Raw genomic sequence first — 23,288 nt, forward strand, 5'->3', positions numbered from 1 at the left:
GAGCGAGTGCAAGCCTTTTCCCTTCATCTGTGACTGTGCGTACAATATTGTGAGCATTAGAGCCATTTAATATGCACGTGTGGAAAATCTCGTGTCCCACAGTAGATGTTAATCATTCAGTGGAAAAGTTGTTAAGAACCCCAGCGTCATTATTTATTAGAATCCTCAACTGTAATTCTTAAAATGTTTCAGAGAGCTCATTATGACACGTGCAGATCACTTTTTGTTGGGTTTGAGGTTCATGTTACGTCATTCATTCATTCGCTCAGTCATTCAGTCATCTTTTTGAGATAGGGTCTCACTCAACTTAGGCTGGCCTTGAACACCTTACACAACGGAGACCAAAGACAGAAACAACAACTAGGATATATTTCTTTTAAAAAAGGAACTTCAGTGACCTTGAACGTCTGTCCTTCCACCTCCATCTCTGCAGAGTGGAGGTTATAGTGTGGGAACCACACACCCAGCTCTCTGCGTGCTGGGGATTGAACTCAGGGCCTGGGGCACGCTAGACACATGCTCTCCAGCTGAGCCGCACGCCAGCCCTTGTGTTATCTTACGCACTCCTAGAATCGCTCTACGCACGAAACATAGAGCTTGGCTTCTCCCTCCAGTTTCACATATCATCTTGGGATTTCTGGTGTTTATTGCATAGGCCTGAAGAAGAGCTTAGGGGTATAGCATACGTGGGATATTATTTTTCTAAAGAAAACAATTTATTTTGTGTTGAAATAGAATACCTATAAATAACCTGTCAAACTATAGAAATGAAGAATTCTTGACGATTCCTTTTCAGTGCTTTGTGGAAATATGTTTCATTTTGACGAAAAGGATAGATTACCTGCTGTTGCTGGTTTGGTTCCCTTCTCTCCCTCCCTCCCTCCCTCCTTCCCTCCCTCCCTCCCTCTCTCCTTCCTTCTTCCTATGGTACTCCAGGCTGGCCAAGAGCTCCCTACTGATCTTCCTACCTCCGTGTCCTGGATGCTGGGGTCCCCAGTGTGCTCCATGCCTGACATAGGATCTCTCTGTCTTCACTTGAGTTGAGGACAGCAGAAGCTCAGTCCCCCCATTCCCTGCCATCTGGCCAGAGCCACCTAGAAGCAGCACACGAGAGTTCAGAGGAGTGTGCTTGTCTAAGTCAGCGTCGAGGGTGGATTCAAGCCACACAACCCTGTCCTCAGTCTCTGATCTCTCCTTTCACTCCACAGATCTAGCTCGGTTGTCCGTGTTTAACTCTTGACCATGGGGAGGAAGCTGGACCTGTCGGGTCTGACCGACGATGAGACCGAACACGTTCTCCAAGTGGTACAGAGAGACTTCAATCTTCGCAAAAAGGAGGAGGACCGGCTGAGGTGAGATGGCTCTTTTGCCTGACCATGTTCGGACAGCGAGGCTCAGCTGTCTGTGTTATAATCCCACACTTGGGTTTATGGAATGGCCACCCTGTCCTTTCTTGACGGGCTTCTCATATCCAGTGACATGTGTCTAAGGTACCTGGCTCACAGGTGTGACACCTGCATCACCTTAGTGAGAGTCTGCCATCACTGAACCAAAGGACCTTAAGACGTCACCTCAGAACCATGGGGATCCATTGTCTAGTCTCCATATTGCTTGCATTCAAGGTGCCCGGGAGAGGTTTACAAACAATGAATAGAAGTAATGTTGCCATAGGAAATACTATTTCATTCTTTAGCAGTTCCTTTCATGGGTGTAAAACTCACAGTGGAACTGTTTCCTTCTGCAGTCTTGGCCTGAATTCATTCTCCTGCCTCCCACTCAGCTGTGCTGTTTCGGGTTTGGGGGTCAGGTCTCAGGTGTGCAGTTTATTGGTGATGACCTCGTCTCCAGCGCCGACAGAAAGCAAAGGTCGTGGGAGTGGGAATTGGGTCTTAGGAACATCGTGTGGAGATGTAAGGAGAGGTGAAAACGTCCTGGGAAGAGATTCTGAGGGGGAAGCAGTCTCACCCAGCGGCTCCTGCCCCAGGCGTGCAGCAGTCTCCTCACAGACCCTCTGGGCTGTTCTGTCCCCGTGAGCCCTAGCTGACACAGGGTACTGACTCATTACAAGGCAAGTAGCTCAAAGGAAGAAGGCTTTACTTGGGCTCACAGTTTAAGGGTGCAGTCCATCATGGTGAGAAGGGCGTGGAGGCTGGAGCATGGAGCAGCGGGGCACACTGCTTACACATGTCATGAATCAGAGGGAGATGAGAACCGCTGCTCACCAGGCTGTCCTGCCCCTTTATTTTCGTTCATTCTGAGCACTGGTCCACAGTCAATGACTCCTTCCTTCTCCATCACACCTTTCTGAAAGCCTCACAGTCACACAGAGAGGTGTATCTCTTAGGTGCTCTACAAGGCCTTTGCTCCAGGCCAAGGTCACCTTGAGTTCTCCTGCTGTCACCTTCATGCCAAGGTCACCTTGAACTGTCCTGCTGTGACCTTCACATTGAGGTCACCTTGAGCCCTTCTGCTGTGACCCTCACATTGAGGTCACCTTGAGTTCTCCTGCTTCAGCCTTCATGTTGAGGTCACCTTGATTTCCTCTGTGTGACTTCATAAGTCCGAACACATGCGTGACCTGCCCTTGAATCATTCTAGGCTTTGAACGAGGGGGGCTTGACTGACTCTCAAGCCTTCATCTTCAGCTTCTTGATGATTGTGCTTTTTTGTTTTTGTTTTTGTTTTTGTTTTTGTTTTCCTATTCACCATTGTTCTAGTTTCTGTCTCTTGCTGTGTTACATTTGACCAAAGCAACTTAGAGGTTACAGTCCATGGTTAAGGCAGGGCAAGAAAGCAAACAGGAGCTGTGGAGGATGCTGCCGGCTGGCTTACTCTCAGGCATGCGCTCAGCTAGCTTCCTTAATACAGTTTAGGAATGCCTGCCTAGGGAATGGTGCTGCCCACAGTGGCCTGGGGCCTCCCACATTCATTAGCCATTAAGGTAATCCCCACTCATTCTCACGGGCCAATCCCATCTTGGCAGTCTATCTATTGACACTCCCTTCTCAAAGGGCTCTAGGCTGTGTGGAATTGACAGCTAACTAGCATAGTTTTCAAATTTAATACGGAAACCTGTTCTTTGAACTTTACTGTCCCTTCTTATTTCTGACAGAATGGTGTTCATACTCGGAGCCCAGCCCTTCCTCTGTAATGACTCTGCTTCATACCCCTACTCTTTCTACAGAACAGTTCATACCCAGCGCCGAGGCCCGTCCCATGCTGCTCTGCAAACATCTTTGAGTGTCTCTGTTGTTTGCGGCTTGCTTTTTAATGTCTGGAAGCCAACAGGTAGCACTTATGCAATCATGACTGGAAATGCTCTCTCCCTCCTCTCCACTCCAGAACTCCCTTGGACTCTGTAGGTGGCTGATAGCTCTCTCCTCATCAATGTTATGAGTTAGTTTATCTTTATTTCTTTTTTAAAAAGATATTTATTTACAATCTAGTTGTTGTCCCATCAGTTCTCCCCCCCACCCTCCACCCCCCACCCCTGCCAATTCCTCATTCCTTTCCTCCTCCCCCTTGCCTCCAAGAGGGTATCGCCCCCACCCCTAGGTGTGCCCCTTCCCTGGGGCCTCAGTCTTTCAAGGATTAAGTGTATCCTCTCCCACTGAGGCCAGACCTCTGCTACATATGTGCCCTGGGCCTCAGACCAGCCCTTTTATGCTCCTGGTTGGTGGCTCAGTCTCTGGGAGCTCCCTGGGGTCTGTTGAAACTGTTGGTCTTCCTGTGGGGTCATTCTCCCTTTCAGCTTCTTCAATCCTTCCCCTAATCCTTATTTTTATTTCTCTGTTGTTATTTTAAAGTAGTCATGAGAGGGAGGGAAGGACACCAAGTGGTTGCTTCCCTTGTCATCTGGAAGCCAGGCAACACAGGAACTTGTCAGCCTGTCTGGGCCGTCTGGATTCCTGGGGATCATGCAGAGGTGGGAGACACTCCAGGTGGGTGTTGTGAAACCTGCTCAGGGGCCGGAAACAGTGGTGCAGGAAACTCTCCTCCTTCTGACTACGACCTTTTGACTCCCAAAGTCAGAGGGCTTCTGGGAATGGAGGAGTGATTGGCGCTCAGTCCACAGATGATTTCTTTTCATGTTTGTCCCTTTAAGACAGCAAACACCAAGCAGACAGTGCCTTGAAGGACTGCTGGGCCCAGGTTCTGCTAAATATATTGAGTGTCTAAACAGGATGCAGTGAGAAGAATAAATTAATTAGCATTAAGCCACCAGGTCTCCAGCTCTGTCTGCAGTGGCTTGTATCTTCCAGCAGTGAGGTCTACCTCGCAGGAAGCGTCTCCTCCCTTCCTCCTCTCAGAGAGATGTGGAAAAACCTCAGAGTATAAAAATAACCATGGTTGAGTCCGTGGTCAGAGATCTTTGCTGTCTACCTCATCTCTTCTATAGTTTGATTTCTGGGTGATGTGGGAGGAGTCAGTGTGGTCTTTGTGTCAGGCACGCACACACGGCTTTTGGCACAGGGTGGCCTTGGTGGGAAGCAGTCCTACAGAGGTGGGACGCCCTGCCTGGAAGAAGCAATGTCCCAGGTTCTTGGGTTATTAGGACTCAGGCAGCGTGGCATTTAGAACCTCACTGTGCAGGGGGATTAGGGTGGGAGTGGTTCGCCCATGCTTTCTTCTCTACTGGGCTCCTAGAACAATGTCAGGTACCCAAAACATAGTAATGGTTTGTGTGTGTGGTGGTGGTGCGTATATGTGTGTGTGCACATGTGTGGTGGGGGTGTGGTGGGAGTATATGTGTGTGCCCATGTATGGTAGGGGTGTGGTGGGGATGTATTTGTGTATGTGTGTGCACATGCCCATGTGTGGTGGGGGTGCATGTATGTACTACACATGTGTGTATGTGTGTGTTGGCCTTGTGTGGTGGGGTTGTGGTGGGGGTATATGTGTGTATGTGTGTGTGGCCATGTGTGGTGGGGGTGCATGTATGTACACGTGTGTATGTGTGTGTGTGGCCATGTGTGGTGGGGGTACATGTATGTACACATGTGTGTATGTATGTGTGCCCATGTGTGGTGGGGGTGCATGTATGCACACGTGTATGCACATGCTTAAGCATGCAGATGAAAGCCATGGGTCACTTCAAGTGTCACGCCTCAGGAACCCTCAGCCTTGTTTTCTGAGACAGGGCCCTCACTGGGGTCTGAGGCTCACAGAACAAGCTGGGCTAACTGGCCAGTGAGCTCCCGGCATCTGCCTGTCTCTGCTTCCCCAACACTGGGGCTGCAGGTATGCGCCATCGCACCTGGCTTTTTATGTGGCTACTGGGATCGAACTTGATAACCATCTTCCTATTCCCCACAGCCCGCTATTGAAGTTTTTTTTATAATAGTGTGATATTATTATTAACTCAGCCAGCTCCTGAGTTCAGACCACTGAGCCTTCCTGCATGACTCAGAAGCAGGGGGGTCTACCCAGCTGTAGCTTGACATGTATGTACATGGTTACTGCTTGTAAGGACCTCATGAACGAGCTTGCCTGGGGCTCATCTGGTTTGGTGTACGACCTCAGACCCCCTTCTCCACCAGGCTTTACCCGGTAGTCTCAGTGTTGAGGTTCCCTTTATTCACTTCCTCAACACAGAGCTGTGAGGTCCTGCTGGGATGGTCTCCCTTAAATAGATGGAAGTTACCATCACGAGCGAACTGTTTTCCCCTTGCGGAAGAATCCAGCAGCACTCACCCAGTATTTTCTGGTTGCTTCTGTGGTTCAGAGACCATTGAGGTCTGACCAATCAAGGGTGAGGGGCAGGGCCTGTGTCTCTTCCAGGCTGAGTGAGTACCTAGGAGGTGGTACAGCTCCTCCGTCTCCCCTTACCTGCTGGGGTGACTCTAGAAATGTCTGTTGAGATATGTATGACCTCACAGGGTAGATGGAGCCTGATCCTTAGGCCACTGCATGAGGAGGAACTCTGGCGACCAGCAGGGGACATGGTGTGAGTTTGCTGGATTATGCTCTGTAACGGTTAATCTCAATGGTTAACTCGATGAGATCTAGAATCAGTGGGCGTGCCCGTGGGGCGATTTGTCTTGATTGGGTTTGCTGAGATGGAAGGCCTGCCCTCCATGGGTGGCACCATTCTTTGGCTGAAATCCTGGGCTGTGTAAAAATGAGAAAATAAATGGAGCAAAAGCATCTCTTGCTTCTTGACTGTGGGTGGAATGTGACCAGCTGCCTCAAGGCTCCGCTGTCATGCTTTCCCCTTCAGGATGGACTTCCCTCAGACTGGGAGCCAAAAGCAAACCTTTCTTCTGTTGTCTTTGCCGGGGCCATTTTACCCCAGCAATGAGAAGAGTGACCAAGGAGCCCTGGAGACCTGGGGCTTGTTTCCTTTCTATTGCCATAGCCCAGTGTTGCTCTGTGTGGTGTGGTTGGTGAGAGCCAAGAGGCAGCTGAGACTTTTATTATGCTCCAGCCCTTGACTTTGCAGATGAAGAGGGTCATTCCTCAAGTTCAGAGGAGGCCCAGGGAGCTAGGGGTATGGTCTAGTCTGACCCTGTTCCTGCTGCCAGGACTCCCCAACATTAGCCATCTGCCCTCTTATGCACAGAAAGACACCCTGTGGGAAGGTCTCCAGACAAGAGCCAGAGCCCGTGGTTTATGTGTCTGGCATGTTTACAGAGCGGATTTTTAAATGACCGTTAATTTCATAGGACTGTGGTATTAAAATTGAGTCTTGGAGACATGGATGAGAGAGCCACAGCCTTTAAAATCCCTCTCAATACACTCTAGCCAGAATCAAGCCAGCATGCGGTCTGTTCCAGGCATGGGTTAGATTGAGGAAATTGTTTCCACTAAGTGCTACTGGCCATTGATTGTCAGTGATTGTTAGACTGACATCACATGCTTGTACCTTTGGAGGGCTAATGGGCCTAGGACAGAGGAAGGCCAAAAGCCAGAGGTATGGTGATATGTCTATCTCTGTCCATCCATCCATCCACCCAACCATTCATCCACCTACACATCCACCCACCCATCCACTCACCCATCCACTATAACCTGTTCATCTATCCACCCACCCATCCACCCATCCACCCACCCATCCACCCATCCACCCACCCACCCATCCACCTATCCATCCATCCACCCACCCATCCACCCACCCACCCACCCACCCATCCATCCATCCACCACCCCACCACCCATTTATCCACCTATCCATCCACCCATTCATCCACTCATCCACCCATCCACCCATCCAGCCATCCATCCAGCCATCCACACACCCACCCATCTATTATGAATGACTTCTAAGCTCAGGCTCCAGGAGCCTACCTGCTTCTCACCAGCAGCTGTGGGGTGTCAGCCCCCTCCTCCTGAGTTAAAGAAAGGAAATGTAATTTGAATAAGAAATCTCCCCCATGTGTTTGGTCCCCAATTATTGGTGGTCTTTGGGATAGTTGTGGAACCTTTAAGAAGTGGAGCCTCTCTGGAGGAAACAGGCCACTAGGGGTGGGCTTTAAGGTCTTATAACGCAGCCCTACTTGCTGTTCAGTCTGCTTCCTGTCTGTGGATGCAGTGTGACCAGCCACCTCTCACTTCAGTCACCATGCCTTTCCTTGTATTCCCTTGAACTGTAAGCCAAAATAAACCCTGCCAGTGTGATGTTGCCTCTTGTGAGATCATAGCAATGAGAACAGTACCTGATGTAGAAGCTTTGGGTGTAAAAGTACCTCTGTGAGCTTGAGTATCAATCCCCAGCTGATGGCACTTTTTTGATAGGCTGTAATATCTTGAGGATGGGGCTCAGCCAGAGAAAGAGGGTCACAAGGGACAGACTGTGGGCTTTGCTAACCTGGCCCACTTCTTTGCCTGTGTCTGCTTCCTGGTCAATGGGGAATGAGGTAGGAGCTGCCAAACATGCCTGCCACCTTGCTTTTCCTGCCATGATGGTCCTTATCCCTTCAGACTGTGAACCCAAATAAAGGGTTCTTACTTCGTGTGAGGTATTTACTTAGCAACAATTTGACAACCAGTAACAGAGGAGAAGTACTCACACCTGGAAACCTGTTGCATTGCCTAGAAGAGAATCAGCTCAGCATGCACGCATACGTGTGTGTGTGTGTGTGTGTGCGCGCGCGCGTGTGCGCACACGTGCGCACATGTCAGTACACATGAGGAGGTCATCAGACAACATGTGAGAGTTGGTTTCCTCATTCCATCATGTGGGCCCCAGGGATTGAACTCCAGTCCTCAGCTAGCAACAGGCATCTTCACCTATACAAAGCCATCTTGCCAGCCCCTGGATCGCCATTTTCTAAGGTAGAAAGAACACAGCACTTTAATAAAGGAGTTAGTGTCTTTCACCTCAGCTATTCGTTTCTATTTGAAACAAATGAAAATTTTATGATGCAGGATGAAATTTTCAAAAAGTTTCTATTGTTAAAAGTAAACCTCCTTTGTCCTCCCTGCCCATTGTTTGGGAAGCTACAGTTGGTTTGATGAATTAATCAATACCCCTGGTTGCATCTGCTTTTGGAGCTGGGGGCTTGTCTGCACCCAGTTGGAACATGGATACCTTGTAGTTTCTGGTGTAACTATGTGTAACTATGTATCTTTCTGCCCACACTTCCTTCCTGACTGTAATTGTCCTTGAGATTCTGTGTCAACTGTGGCATTAACATCTCTGGTTAAGGAGACTGGGACTTCTGGACAGGGGTGCTGCAAGGTTAGCCAGCCAGCCAGACACGTGCTATGAAAGATCAGTGTGTGGGCAGGGGAAGTGGCTCAGTTAGTAAAGAGCTTGCCGTGTAATCATGAGGACCTGAGTTTGATTCCCAGAGCCCACATTAAAAACAGTGAGGCGTGTGGGGATGTGGTGGTAGGAGGGTCTCTGGGGCTCACTGGCCAGACAGCATAACTCAGTTACTGAGTTCTAGGTCAGTGACAGACCCCGTCTCAATAAATGGGGAACAGGATGGACAGCTCTTGGGAAACACCTGCAGTTGACCCTTTGGCTTCCATACACACATGGGCATGTATAGCCAAACCCACATATTTGTTCACACAGACACACAAACACATATACGCACACACAAGCACACACATGTGCATATGCACACAAAAATACATACAAGTGCTCGTGCACACACAAGCACATACATGTGTACACATAGAATGCTAACTCTGAGGGCAGAGTCAGTGCTTTCTGTGGTGGGGTGAGAGGCCTGATCCTGCTCCGTTTGAGAGTTTCTATACAAGGGAGAAAGCCCAGCAAGCTGACACCTGTGGAGAACTCAGGGCCCTGTAGGAGGCAGGAGACCTCAGGGAGTGGAAGGGGGGTGGAGTGGAGAGAGTCTCACAGCCAGAAGGGCCTCAGGAGATTTGGGCTCTCAGATCTCCTCTTTATGGCTGGCATTCCATTAATAATGGAAAGGCCAAGCGTATTACAGCAAAGCTGTTGGGTATTCGTTCATCCGCTTCAGAGCCCTGGTTGGAATGTCAGGAGTCTCCTGGGGAAGTGGGGAGTGAGCCACAGGACGGGAGGAGAATGGGATTAGGAAATGGAGTAAAGGCCTTTGCCCTTGAGGAAGATTCCAGAGGCTGTGGGAGCCCTGCAGACAAACTATAGCAAGTGAGAGAGTCCCCACCCTTTCCAGAGCCCAGCTTAGGAGAGGGCTAAGGCAGACATACCGAAGCAGAGGGCCCTTTCACGGGAGTCTCAGAAATTTCCTGGCAGATTGAGACACCAGTCGGGCAGCAGAGAGCATCCTGGTTAAGTGATGAAGACAGGAAGGCCGATGTTTGTCTCCAACAGCAAATCAGGACTGGCAGCCGGGCAGGAGGGAAGATCCTTTGTGGTAATTCTCCCTTTGCCGTTCTAATGGTGGCTGATAGAGGAAGCTGCTTTGAGAACCCCACTTTCTCCCAGCAACCCCGGGGAGGCATCATTCGTGTTTGTTCATAAATTGGAGAAACTGAAGCTCTGAAACAGCCAGGTTCTCACAGCTGAGAGGCGGATTCAAACCTAGCCAGTCTCCCTGGAAGGAGGATGGTGATCACCGCCTTGGGTGTGGAGAGCAGCAATGCCCAGGACCGTGGAGCGGGAAAGGAGAACCATCCTGGAAACCCAGGGCCGTTCTGGCTAATGCCCGTTGTGTGCTCAGGGATCGGGGAGTTACGAGGTTTGCAGCCACACATGGTGGATGACACTGTAGCCCCTGACTGTGCATATCGTCCACATATCAAGTGCTTCAAGGCCAAGAAAGCAAATGCACTCTAGAAAATGCACCGAGTTTCAAGGATCAGACGTGAATATGGACTGCGGAATATCCTGATGGTTTTTGTATTGATTGCACCCTGAAACGTCCCTAAGTAACATTTTAAATAAAGTACCTTACGATAGTAATGCCACCTTCGTGTAACATGGACACCCAGGTGCTTTAAATGGTTTTAAATGTAGAGCTTTTCCGATACTCTGATTAGCCAGTGTGGCCCTAGATGCCTGACTAAGCGATGAAAGACTTGTAAAAACAAAGAGGAAGCTTTCTCTCTCAATTAGGGTAGAGCGAGTCCTTTTTAAAACTTACATTTATTTTTATTTAATGTGTTTTGTTGGAGCGAGTCCTCCTTAAAAATTATATTTCTTTTCATTTAGTGTTTTGTGTAGTGTGTATGTGTATGTGTTTGTATGTGTGTATGTGTGTGTGTATTTGTGTGTGTGTGTGTGTGTGTGTGTGTATCTGTGTGTACTCACCTGTGCTGCATTAAACATCTGGAGATCAAAGGACAGCTCACTGGATTGATTCCTTCTGTTGTGTGAGTTCTGGAATCCAATTTGGGTGGTTGAGCTTGACAGCAAGCGTCTTTACCCACTGAGCCCTCTCATGCCTGCCTTTTCTTTTAGAACACGCTCTCCTGTACCCTACTGGCTTTGAATCTGCTCTCTAGCCGAGGAGGATGGGTGACTTTGAGTTTCTGATCCTTCAGCCTCCACCTTCCGGTTGCTAGGACTACAGGTGCATAACAAACACCACACCCAGTTTGTGCAGTGAGGGGGTGGGGTGGAAGGGTGAAAACCAGGGCTCAGTACATGCTAGGCAAGCACTGTAGCAACTGAGCCCCAGTCCCAGCCCCAGTCCTAGAGCACTCAGTCCCTCCTTATATGCCAAGATGAGTCACACCTGTGAGTCTAGTCTAATGGTCGAGTCATCTGTGAGGCGAGAGAGGCCTTGACTGACGTGTTCTAAGGGGAAAATGTGCTGTGTGCACATCACATTCACAAGGGAGCTGCGTGCAACACTGGACAGAAGGAGACCTTCCGTGTTCCTCTGATGTCAGCAGCGGAACTAACACATTGTGACTTTTGAACTGACAGCGTGGCTCTTCTCTTTGTTGAGCCTGGATTAGAACCCAGGGCCATTTGCACACTAGGTAAGTGCCCTGACACTAAGCCACACCCCCACATAACTTTTGACTGACCTCATTTGTAGTTCATGCCACATCTCAGACACACATCTTCCTCTGGGGTGTCTGTGGGTTTAGAGGAGTGTCCTTACGTACATGAAAAAGAGCCCCGAGTGTTGAAGAGAGGCGTCTCAGCAGTGCCGTGCCCTGTCCCATGTGCGGTGACCTTTGGGAGATCCTGCTGCCATTAGGAGTGCTTTCCTAACAGTTTGTTCCTGGGTCTGAGTCCTCGGCTTTGTTTACTTTCTCATTGCAAATGTCAGCGGCTCAGCTGCTGAGCCCTGATAAAGCTTCGGTGGCTCTCATTCTAGACGTGACCTTTAGCACCCAGCCTTCTGGCCGCCTTTCCTTTGGCATAGCGTGTGCACTGAACTGGCTTCCAAGGGGCCGCAGAGAGAAGCTTCCCTGGAGCCATTTGTAAATGCAGCTTTCTTCAGCTGCAGGAACTCAGGTTCCTCTTCCGCTCTTTCGGGCAGCAGTTACCCTGAAGTCTGCCTTATTCCTGTGGGCGTCTAGATCCCAGATGTGGGCCACAGACATGGGGCCAGCAGCTGCCTCCCTGTGCGCCTGAAGTCAGAGCTCAGGTATTATCAGCCTGCTTGCCTCCCTCCCTCCCTCCTTCCCTCCTTCCCTCCTTTTTTCCCTTCTCTTTCTCTCTATGCATACATGTTCCTATGTGTTTATGTGCGTATGCTTGTACAAATGCACATATAGATACATATTAGGGTCTACCATTCTTATAATTCCAGGCTTCAGTCCATTATTGAGGGGAAGTCAAGGCAGGAACTTGAAGCGGTTGTTCACATCACAGCGCAGTAAGCAGCAAACGCCGATGTTCAGTTAACCTCCAAGTCTAGGCCCTAGTCCAGGAATGGCGCTACCCACTTTTAGGGTGGTCCTCTATGATCAATGCAACTGAGGCAGCCCCCCCCCCAGACATGCCCCCAGGCCGGCCATAATCTGGACCGTCCCTCACCGAGACTCTCCTCACAGATTAATCTAGATCGTGTCACGTTGACAGTTGGAATCCACCATCAATGGAATCACCATTGGCCAGGTCATGGAAAGACTGGGACATGAGGCAGACCAGGCTGTAAATCACAGTCAGTCAGGTGTCAGCAAAACAGCTGAGTGTGCAGAATAAAGTCCCCCTCAGTGAGGCGGGGCAGGGGCAGGGGCGGGGGCGGGGGTGGGTGGGAGATCTGTTGCTTCAAGGAAAACTAAAACCAGTTAGAGAAAGGGTTGTGTAGGACTCAGCAGAGGGTGCTGGAGGCTGCACTAAGATATAAATCCTTCCTGGAATTCTTCTGGAAATGAGCATCCCCACCTCCCAAGCCCCACCCCCCAGGTCCAGAACTCAAGAAAAGTCAGGTAAAGAGAGTAGAAGCATTACAAACTTTCTGAGTGAAGTACTGTTTGCCAGTGAGCACAGAGATGTTGCTGATTTGAAAGAACTCATCACCTCTGCGTCAGCAAAGCCCAGATAGAAACATAGGCAGTGTGGGGTTGAAGGTGAAGGTCGGTGTTCCTGGAGAGAATCAGTCACTATGGTCAAAACTCAAACTTGGCGATGCCTCAGCTGCTGGTGAGTGTCAGGGTGTGAAGAGAATAAATATTAGAGAAGTTTACAGACAAAATACACTCCATGCAAATCTCATGGCTGATGTTCTGACACAAAACATTGAGGAGGACCAAATCCTTAAACAGGCTGCGGCAGCGCCGGACGGAGCCTGTAGCACTGTTAGTTTTTGCGAAGAGATCTGAACACTGCACCGTTCCGATGCCATCAGAAAGTGTGTACGAGTCAACTGGTTCCAGGAATCAAATGCTGCTATGAGGCCTTGTTCTTTTCATCCCCGGTAACTGAGTATGTCCTTTGGTTGAATGCACTTTTAGATATGATAATTAGCGAGGGACAGGGAGCTGGTTATGGGTGCTGGAGACGCAGCTCAGTTGATAGAGCCTTTCTTAGCGTGCCCTGAGTCCTGGGTCTGAGCCTCAGCCCTGCATCAGTGAGCTGTGGTGGGTCTTGCCTGGAATATCGATGTTCAATAAGTGGAGGCAGGAGGATGAGAAGTTCAAGGTCTATCCTGGGCTAAAGAACCTGTGAATGGAGAGGAGGAAGGGAGGGGAAAAAAATGAAGGATCAATTTTTTTCCAAATTCCTGGGAATTCTGATCTCTTTCTGATCCCCAAGGGTTAGTATCTGGGCAGTAGGGTTGGTAGTGGAGGAGGGGCACTCCTGAAGGCTGACCGTATGGCCTACCTAAATTTGTACTTATAACCTGGTGGCCCCAAGTAAGAGATGGTGGGGCGGGCTGCGAGCTCCTAATTGACAGTCCCTACTTGGTATGTTCCTATTGGCCCCTGCTGTGTGTGCAGTCAGGTGCGGTGAGCTGAGATTCCAGAAGACAGCATGGGACCAGCAGACCGCCCATATCTGGTCTCCACACCCGGGGCCCACAGCCTCCCTTCTTCCTCCCCCCCATGACTCTTCTCAGGCCCCAAGCCCATCTCTCACACCTCCCTGATTTCTAGTTGATTGTTTTCACTAAAGAGACAAGCCTGAGCCAAGTTCAGGGTGTCAGCCCTGAGGCCCCTCTGCTGCTGCGCCCTGGCTGAGCTTGGCATTCACCGGGTGCACGAGGTGGGTCTCACTATGACCACAGCACAAACGCTGAACACAGAGAAGAAGTCACCCTGCTTGGCCCTTCCTGGCAACTAAGCGCAGGCCTGCATGGCCTCGACTGCCAACCTCTAGCCGTGGGAATTTCTTAGTGCTTCTTTCTGGCCACTTGGATGTCATGGTTGGAAGGACCTGTGAGAGATCAGACGTGATGTTTCCTGCCTTTCTGAAGACAAGGGCCTCAGTGTGCTTGTCAGAGATGACGGTCAGAGAAGCCATCGTGATGCTCATCCTCCTTCAGGGCCAAAGGCTAACGTGTCAAGAGAACCTTGACGTTTGCTCCGTCAATTCACTTCACCTCTTCCTTGTTGGCTTTGACCGTGAAGAGCATAAAAGGCAGTCTGGCTTAAGGGATCCATAAACAGTTTGCCCAAAGGTCATTACAGACTAGTCCTGTCTTTGTTCTCACCTATTCTTTGTCTGGTGTTAGCTTGGCATGGTGGACCGTGATGGGCCATGATTGTATTCCAGCTCACCGTCTGGATGGTTCCTTTTGTGGTTGGGGCTATTCAAAGTCAGGCGCATGAGTCTGGCTGCCTCCCACTGGACAGAGTTCTGACTGCAGCTTTCCGGGACCCAGATGACTCAAGAATATATGGGGACAGGTTGCTTGTGGACAACAGTAAGGTGTTGCTTCTCACAGAGAAGACACCTCATTTTCTTGTAAGCTGGGGCAGCTGGTACTTTGTCTTCACTAAGGCCGTATGCCTTCTGTCATGTTAAGTCTGGTCCTTCCCTGTCTCCCGCCCCCTACTGCTTTGACGAGGAACAGGTGTGAACAATCCCAAGATGTTTTCTCTAGGCCAGGACTCTCCAGACTCTCTGAGTTGGGTCCATCCAGTCAGGGGAAGGACACAGTGCTGTCCTGTACCTGTGGCTGTGGCTGTCTCTGTGACCAGGGTCACACAGTACTTGTGCATTTGAGGCCTGTCATCAGCAGAAGTGGAATTGGTCCAGTGACATAAAAAGTGGCCTTTCTTTCTTTTTGCCCTTCATGTACGAGCCAATGAAGGAAAGAGAGCCTGTGGAGTCGGGAAAGCCCCGTGATGGCTGGGGCTCTGGGAGAGCCAGAGAAATAAGAAAATGCAAGCTCAGCCTGGTGTCACGGGCCTGTCACCCCAGCTACCTGGGAGCTGAGGCGGGAGGAGCCTGGAGGGGCTACACATCTCACAGCTGACCTGGGTAACAGCAAGACCCTGTCTCAGAATGAAAAAGTAAACACACAGATAAAGGGGCCGGGAGAATAAAACAGATACAGCTCAGAGCTTCTGGACCTGCTGAGCAGGCCCAGGGCCCAGGGGGAGAAAGGGGGATGGAGAAAAAAAGGAAGAAAGGAAAAAATGAAAGTAATTACCAATAGACAGAGAACTAAATAGTGGCCACCTTCAACCTTTAACTATTCCAAAAGCAACGTTTGTTTAGTGGCACTCCCAGGGCCTTCCATTGCTCTGAACCGGGTGGGGGAGGGAAGGCTGGCTTCGTTTTATACCACAGGACGGGGTTTGTGCTTTTGGGGAGCAAAACGTGACTTTATCCCTGAAGTGGATTAAGTCACAGGCAGAGCTGTGAAGGCAAGAGACTGGAAGAATTCAGGAGCGAGAAGAACGCTGCCGCTTTCAGCCAGCTGTAGCGAAGCTGAAGTCTCCATGCTAGGAGAGCACAGGAAGCTGGTGCCACCCATGAATAGGAGATAGAAACACCTGTGTGGCCAGCACCTAGGCTGAGAGAAGCCCCTCTCGGATGATTCTGCCACCGCTGACCTTCGGGGACACAAGTTCATTCTGTTCATCTTTGTGTCTGAGATGGAATTTCACAGTGGAGCCTTTTTGGAATCTGTTTCCTTCCCTTTCTCATTAAAAAAAACAAAAAACAAAAAAAAAAACAAAAAAAAAACTTTATTTTTAATCATGTGTGTCTGTGTATGTACACGTGAATGCAGTGCTCTCAGAGGCCAGAAGAGGGCGACAGAGTTGTAGGGGGTTGTGAGCCACCAGGAGTGGGTGATGGAAACTGAACTCCAGACCTCTGCAAAATACTAAGTGCCCTTAGCCACTGAGCTTCTCTCCAGCCTGGGATCCAGCATGTTTCGTTTCAGAGCTTGGTCCACATGCTGCATGTAGTGTGCACCATCCATTATATAGTGGTCAATGGATATCTGACCCATTTTTCCCAAGAGTTAGGGAGGTAGCTAGCTTGTGTGTGTGTGTGTGTGTGTGTGTGTGTGTGTGTGTGTGTTTTAATTCTTCTTCTGATGTCTCGTGGTGGTCTTGTTGATAGATTTCTTCTGTGTGCAGATCCCCCAGGGCTCCTGGGTGTGAGTGAGAGTAGATGCCACCAAATTGCACGCTCCTGCACTGTGGCCTGCGCATGAGATTATCAGCTCTCTATGCCCTCACTAAAGTGTGCTTTTTTGCACCGGCTGCTGTGGTGGTCAGCAGCTGCTCACGTAGAGAATGAAGATGCTGGGGCTTGGGAAGGTGCTAATATCCCTCCTCTTGCCAGTGATGAATGGTAGCATCCCAGAGGCATCCTGTAGAGTCTGCGCATCAGAGCCGTTGCCACAGGGGGTGCCTCCCTGTCTGGGTGCTGACCACACTGGCTGGCCCTGGCAGTGTCCTGATACTGGTACCCCATCCACTTCCGGGGGCCTTCCTGCTGGGTACTTTAGAACCATCCCAGGTATCGACCATTACGATCAGTCGTGTGTGTTCCCGTGTTCACACATGTGTATGCAGGTGGATATGCATTTGTGTGCAGAGGCCAGAGGTCACTGTCGGGTATTTTTTTTCTCTATAGATCTCCACCTTTTCCTCTGAGATACGGGCTCTCACGGAACCTGGAACTTTCCACCTGAGCTAGGCTAGTTGGCCGGCAACCCTCAAGGACCCACCTCTCTCTACCTGTAGTTGTGCCCTGTCATACCTGATTTCTGAAGTGACTGCTAGGGCTCTAGACACAGGTGGGTCCTCGTACCTGGGCAGAAGTCACTTTACCCAGCCCCGATTGTCATTTGGAAAATGTCATTTTTGGACCCTAGAAAACTTCAGGCTGCCCCCAGATCTCATTCTGACTTCATATTTAAGATTTCAGATTCCGTCTAATGAGCCTTAGAGTCAGCTCTTGGTCTTCTGCCCTCTTCAGCCAATGTCTGATGGGAGAGGCTGAACACCCCATCCTGGACAGGATAAAGCCTGTCGGCCCATAGCAGAGCCTTCCAGCAGGCAGGCAGCCAGAGGGGTGCTACCCTGAGGCTCTTGGGAATGGTGCGTCTGAGCCTTTTGCAGCTATGTGGAAAACCAGGCAAAGGGTGAAGATGGGGACAAGAGGCTGAAGGGAGGGCTCAGCAGCGACTAAGGGCAAGTATTGCTCCTCCACAGGACCCAGGTTCAGACCCAGCACCCACACTGAGCAAACCACAACTACCTGTAACTCCAGCTCCAGGGATGGGGAGTGATTGTGAAAGATGTCTAATGTCAACTTCTGGCCTACACACACACACTCACACACACACAAAAGAAAATTATAATTCCTAAAGAGATCATTTCCTTGTGTGTGTGTGTGTGTGTGTGTGTGTGTGTGTGTGTGTGTGTGTAATGTTGAGATGAATGGTAAAGAAATAAGATGAACTGAAGCAGAGAGAGCTGCCAAGGTTCTCGTGAGGAAATGAGTGCAAACTCTGGTCAGGATGTATAGTATGAAAGAAGAGTAACTAAAAAGAAAAAATAGGACCTGTGCTAGAAGTAGGGTTAAGGTGTGGGTGACCTCTGTGCATGAGTAGTGTGTGTGCAAGAAGTGTGCGTGTGAGACCTGTGTGATTAGTGTGTTTGCATGAAGTGTGTGTGTGTGACTGCATGAGTAATGTGTGCAAGAAGTGTGTGTGAGAGACCTGTGATTAGTGTGTGTGCATGAAGTCTGTGTGTGAGAGACCTCTGTGTGATTAGTGTGTGTGCATGGAATGTGTGTGTGTGACTGCATGAGTAATGTGTGCATAGAGTGTGTGTGTAGCAGTAAATATTAAACAAATGGTTAATGTTTCCAGACACCATGCCACGCTACCTCCTGCTACTCTCTGTCCCCGCAGTCTCTGCACCTCCATGACTAGCCCATCAGTGGCCATCTATCTGGTTCCCATGGCGGATCGCTACCACACCAGTCCCATCCAGAGACCTCCTATCTCTCGGCTCTCTTGCTGTGGACTCTGCTCACATTGCCAGCAACCCGGTAAAATCAAAACTTTAGAGGCTTATAATTTATCAATCAGATTTATATCAATAAACTCTCACTCCACACAATAAACTCAGAGCCAATTGCTATTGATATAAACTGCCCACCTAGATAAGACAAATCGTCCTATAATTATCCATCCCTTATAAGATTTTCATAACTACCTGTGGCTATTTAAAGCCACGGGGGGAGGGGGTGTGGGTCATCCTTCTCCTCCTCCATTGTCTCTTCTTCCCCCTTCTATCTCTCCGGACTCTCCAAAACTCTGCCCCACCTTTCTTTTGAACTGCCCAATCACAGGCCTTGCCTTACCTTGTGCCTGCCCTCACCTGCATATAGACATCAATCCACATGTGTGTGTATGAAGTATGTGTGTATAACTTCTGTGTATAAGTAGTGTATGTACGTGAAGTGTGTGACCTCTGTGTGATGATTAGTGTGCGTGCATGAAGAGTGTGTGTGTGGCCTCTGCCCATGAGTAGTATGGGGGCATGAAGAATTATGTGTGTGTACACAAGTGTATCTTCTTTCTATCACCTGATCCTATTTTTATTAACCCCTCTCCTTTGTAAGATGAACAGGGTACTAAAGGAATAAAAATAGTACAGTCTGTATGATTTGTGTGTACGTGTGTCTGTGTGCAGGTGCACATGGTGGACATGCTTGTGGAAGCCAGAGGACAGCCTCAGTTACCATTCCATAGGCACTGTCCCCTCATTTTCCTGAGACCGGATCTCTCGCTGGCCTGAAACTCATCAAATAGGCTGGGTCGTCCAGCCAGCAAATCCCGGGAATCTGCTGTCTCTGCCTGTCACCCCTCAGTGTTGGGGTTACAGGTCCAGATCATCACATTCAGCTTTAAGCGAATGTCACCTCTGGGGATCAAATTCAGGCCCTCAGGCTGGCAAGGCAAGCACTTTGCTGACAGCCACCCCTTGGCCTTATCGTGTGTATTTTATAATAGATTCATAATGAAATCATGTGCCTAAATAAATCCTTCCTATTTAACAAAAACAGTAGGTAAGGGCTGGAGAGGTGGCCCGGTGGCTAAAACTCTGCTGCTCTTGCAGAGAGGACCCTAGTTTGGTTCCTAGAACCCACAGTAGGCAGCTCACAACCTCTGAGTCCAGTTCAGGGGATCTGGCGCCCTCTTCTGGCCTCTCACACCACTGCACTCATGTGCACATGCCCCTCCCCATGTAAAAATAAACCTTTGAAATAGATTGATGGGTGTGTTTTCAATAAAAATGTATGCTAAAGTATACATCGTATATGCATGTGTATTTCGTTTAACCCATTGAGTCCAGTCAATGCTGCCCATGTGCATATGGTTGTGGGGTCATCCATTAGGGCACGGGCAATCTGCTACTACTTAAAGAAAAGTGACTTCCTGTCTGTGGCAGCCATCAACTGCCAGCAGCTCCCCAGCGGGGAGCCTTGCTGCAGCCTCTCTGCTGGAAGTTGTTAGGAGATGCATTTGTTTTTATTTCATGTGCACAGGTGTTCTGCTTGCATGTGTGTGTGCACCATGTGCACGTCTGGTGCCCAAGATTGTGAAGGGGCCTTGGAACTGGAGTTGTAGACACGATGATGTTGTGTGGAAACAAAGCTGGGTCCACTGCAGGTACAGCTAGTGCTTAGAAGCACCAGGCCCTCTCTCCAGCTCTCTGGAATACTGAACCAGTTTGACCTTGGTAAGAGCGGTTGCTATTGGCTCACGTGTGCAGTGGCCATGAGGTTCCCAGGGGAGAGCAGTTCACTCCACCCCCATGTTGGTGTTTTATACATTGTCCTCTATAGCATTCCATGGAGCAGGACTCCGTCTCAGTGGCTATGGTGGTGGTATATGGCACTGAAGTAAACCATCATGACCTACCTGCCAGGCAGTGTGTTCCATCACCCCGTGAAGTACGTGTGTATCTTCATCTATTTGGCCATCCCTCGCTGGGGATTGGATTCTTCTTTTTATACAATACTGCAACAAACACCCTCCCATGCTGTGAGGACCCGCCACCCTTTTCAATATTTTCTGTTTAAAATCCATGCCTAAGTTAGAACAACCAACATCAATGCATGAGGGAAAGCCTTCCAGAGTTACGGTGGTCCCACCCAGGTGGTTTGCCGAGGGTCCTGGCAGCCGCCCAGTCCTTTGCACTCAAGGGAGCAACTCACATTTGGTCCATCAGAAATGCAAACATGAGCTATGTGGGTAAAGTCTGAGGGAACACACCCTGGTCGCATTCTTTATAGCAATGCTGTCTGCCCAGTTTGATCTGTTTATTATTGATTAAGCAAATAGATAGTGCCGAGTCCCGTGTAAACCATAATGGGGTTAGCGGCCTTCGTGGACTTAGTGCTTCCTCATGCATTCGGAATGGGAAACGGGTGTTAAGCGCAGGTCAGAATAACAACCCCAGGGCTTTACCACCAGAATTTCCTTCCTTCTGATAGTGCATAAGGCACAGGCGGCAGGAAGTACTCACTGACCTTCCCAGAAGCCCGAAGCTCCCAAGTCCTTGTGCTGAAACAGACTTGCTGTGGGGCAGCCCTGCCAAACCCTTAGTCTTATGGATAGCATTTTGCTTGCTCTGATGAACCCCTCTCTGCTTTCCCAGGCTGGAATTCCAGGTGGATTCCCAGGCCCACTGGCACTTAGGGGGGTTCTGGGGATCTGAATTTGGGTCCTCATATTTACCCAGCTAACACTTTCTCATCTGAGCTATCTCCCCAGCCCACCCACCTCACATCTGTCTGTCTGTCTATCATCTATCTATGTATGTATGTATCTATGTATCTATCCATCTATCATCTATCTGTGTATCTATCAATCAATCTACTATCTATCTATTATCTACCTATCTATTTATTATCTATCTATCTATCTATCTATCTATCTATCTATCTATCTATCTATCTATCTATTTTTTAGACAGGATCTTCCCTTCCTAGAGCTTTCTGATTTGACTGGGCCATCTGGCCAGAAGTCCCAAGGACCCACCTGTCTCTGCACCTTCCCGCCCCCATACCACTACTAAGACTACAGACTTTTGCCGCCACACTGGGCTTTTATATGTGGCTGCCAACAATTGGAATTCTGGTCTTCATGCTTGTGTGGCAAACTCTTTATAGACCAAGCCATCTCCTGACTACCTGGTCTGTTTTTCCTAAGCCTGGCCCTTCTGTTTGACCACAATAAAGTTTTTTTTTATTTTTATTAATCATCCATTTCTTTACAAATGATATCCCACTTCCCAGTTACCCCTCCAGAACCCCCATGGCAGTGTCATCCAATGGGGAAAAGCAAACAGGAGACATCTCACTGCTGCTTGACACAGCTGTCCTTGGGGGTGACAGGGACAAATGTACCCTCACTTTGGGACATCTCTGAGCTGGTGACAGCTGACCTAGGGTAGGTTGGGGATTAAAACCGTGTGTGGTAGCACATATGCCAGATGTTCAACTTTTGTTGGCTTCGTCCCACCTGTGTTCCCTGCCGCATCTCGAAGACCACTGTCCCATGGCACCGGAACAATCCCCTAGAATTACCATTTAATGAATGTTTCTGCTGATTCTTCATCATCAAAAAGCTGTTCGATGTCCGGGCAGTATAGGGCCGGGTGGGATTTCTTTTATTAGCAATAAAGCGAGGTCCCCTGGAGCTGTTTTAAGTCAATCCTCATTAGACAGTGAGCGCGGGGAGGGGCAGAGTGTTCGGCAGCTGTCTGCCTCGCTGGACTGTTTGCCTGCGCCTGTGTAGATGCTGACGCTTAGTGGACGTCTGGCCTGATGGTTTCTGGTAGGTGCAGAAGGTGCGTGGCTACGGTGTTCTTTCCAGTGTCCATGTGATGTGAGGGATCATGGCAGCTTGGGTGCAAAGCAGAGTCCACCTGACTGCCTACTGTGTGCCATGCAGCACCGCAGGACCAGAGACACCAGAAACTAAAGTCAGGAACTGGAAAGTGTCTCAGAGTGTGCTCTGTAGCAGCTAAAAAGTGACATGGGGTGGAGGATGGTGGTGTGGTGCACAAAGTGCATGCTGTGTTAGCCCGAGAACCTGAGTGCAATCTCTAGAAGCCACTAAAAAATTAGGTGTGGTGGGCACGGTGGTGGTAGTAGTGTGTGTGTGTGTGTGTGTGTGTGTGTGTGTGTGTGTGTGTGCCCAGTGCTGGGGAGCAAGGCAAAGGATAAGCAGCTCCTTAAAGTTCATCAGGCTGAATGAATGAGCTCCAGGTTCTGTGAGAGGCCCTGTCTCAAGAAATAAGGTGGAGAGTGACCAAGAGGTACACCCGACATTGACCTCTGACCTCCTCTCACATGTGAGCGTGAGTGCGTGCACACACACATACACACACACACACACACACACAAACAAACACACACACACAGAGGGGGGGCATGCAAGCATGCACAGACACAGGAACATCATGCTATAAAGGTAGGGTAGGAATATACCAAAAATCATTATTTTCTCCCTGGGAGAGGGGGGGGAGTTGCTGCTTATTGGTTTGGGACAGAGCCATGAAGAAACTCCATTTAAAAGTGACAGAAATGCAGAAAGAGGTAGAAAGGGCCAGAAAGGGAACGTGACAGGCCACCAGGGAGGATAAACGGAAACCCAGCCTGATTCTGTGAAAATTATCTCTGCCTATCAGGAAGGGAATTAGGGATGGACAGCTGAGAGGATGTGGCAGGGAAGAGTGTTTGCTGCCAAGCATGGTGACCGGACTTCATTCTCTGGGTCCTCCATGGTGGAAGGAGAGAACTGACTTCCAAAGTTGTCCTCTGACTTACACACGCGCACACACACACACTCCCACACACACATACACGCACGTGCACATGCACACTCACGGATGCACACTAGACACTAGAATAGAATTAATAGGGAGAATTTTTACTGAAAACTTTTGATGCTGTCTAAATTTTGAGACATCACTTTGACACATAGTGAAAACGTTCA

The 23,288-nt window shown here is 49.4% G+C and overlaps 1 protein-coding gene across 1 annotated transcript in view; it reads left to right on the forward strand.

Annotated features, from left to right (window-relative positions):
• The first annotated feature begins 1,208 nt into the window (after positions 1–1,208).
• The window catches only part of Myrip (myosin VIIA and Rab interacting protein), a 133,985-nt gene continuing 111,905 nt past the window's right edge, over positions 1,209–23,288 (forward strand). Inside the window, exon 1 of the mRNA XM_032911163.1 lies at positions 1,209–1,352. Within this exon, the coding sequence (XP_032767054.1) occupies positions 1,243–1,352 (110 nt within the window). The 5' untranslated portion in view covers positions 1,209–1,242. The remainder of the gene's footprint in view (positions 1,353–23,288) is intronic.

This window comes from Rattus rattus, chromosome 8 (genome assembly GCF_011064425.1).
Source record: "Rattus rattus isolate New Zealand chromosome 8, Rrattus_CSIRO_v1, whole genome shotgun sequence".
NCBI lineage: Eukaryota > Metazoa > Chordata > Mammalia > Rodentia > Muridae > Rattus > Rattus rattus.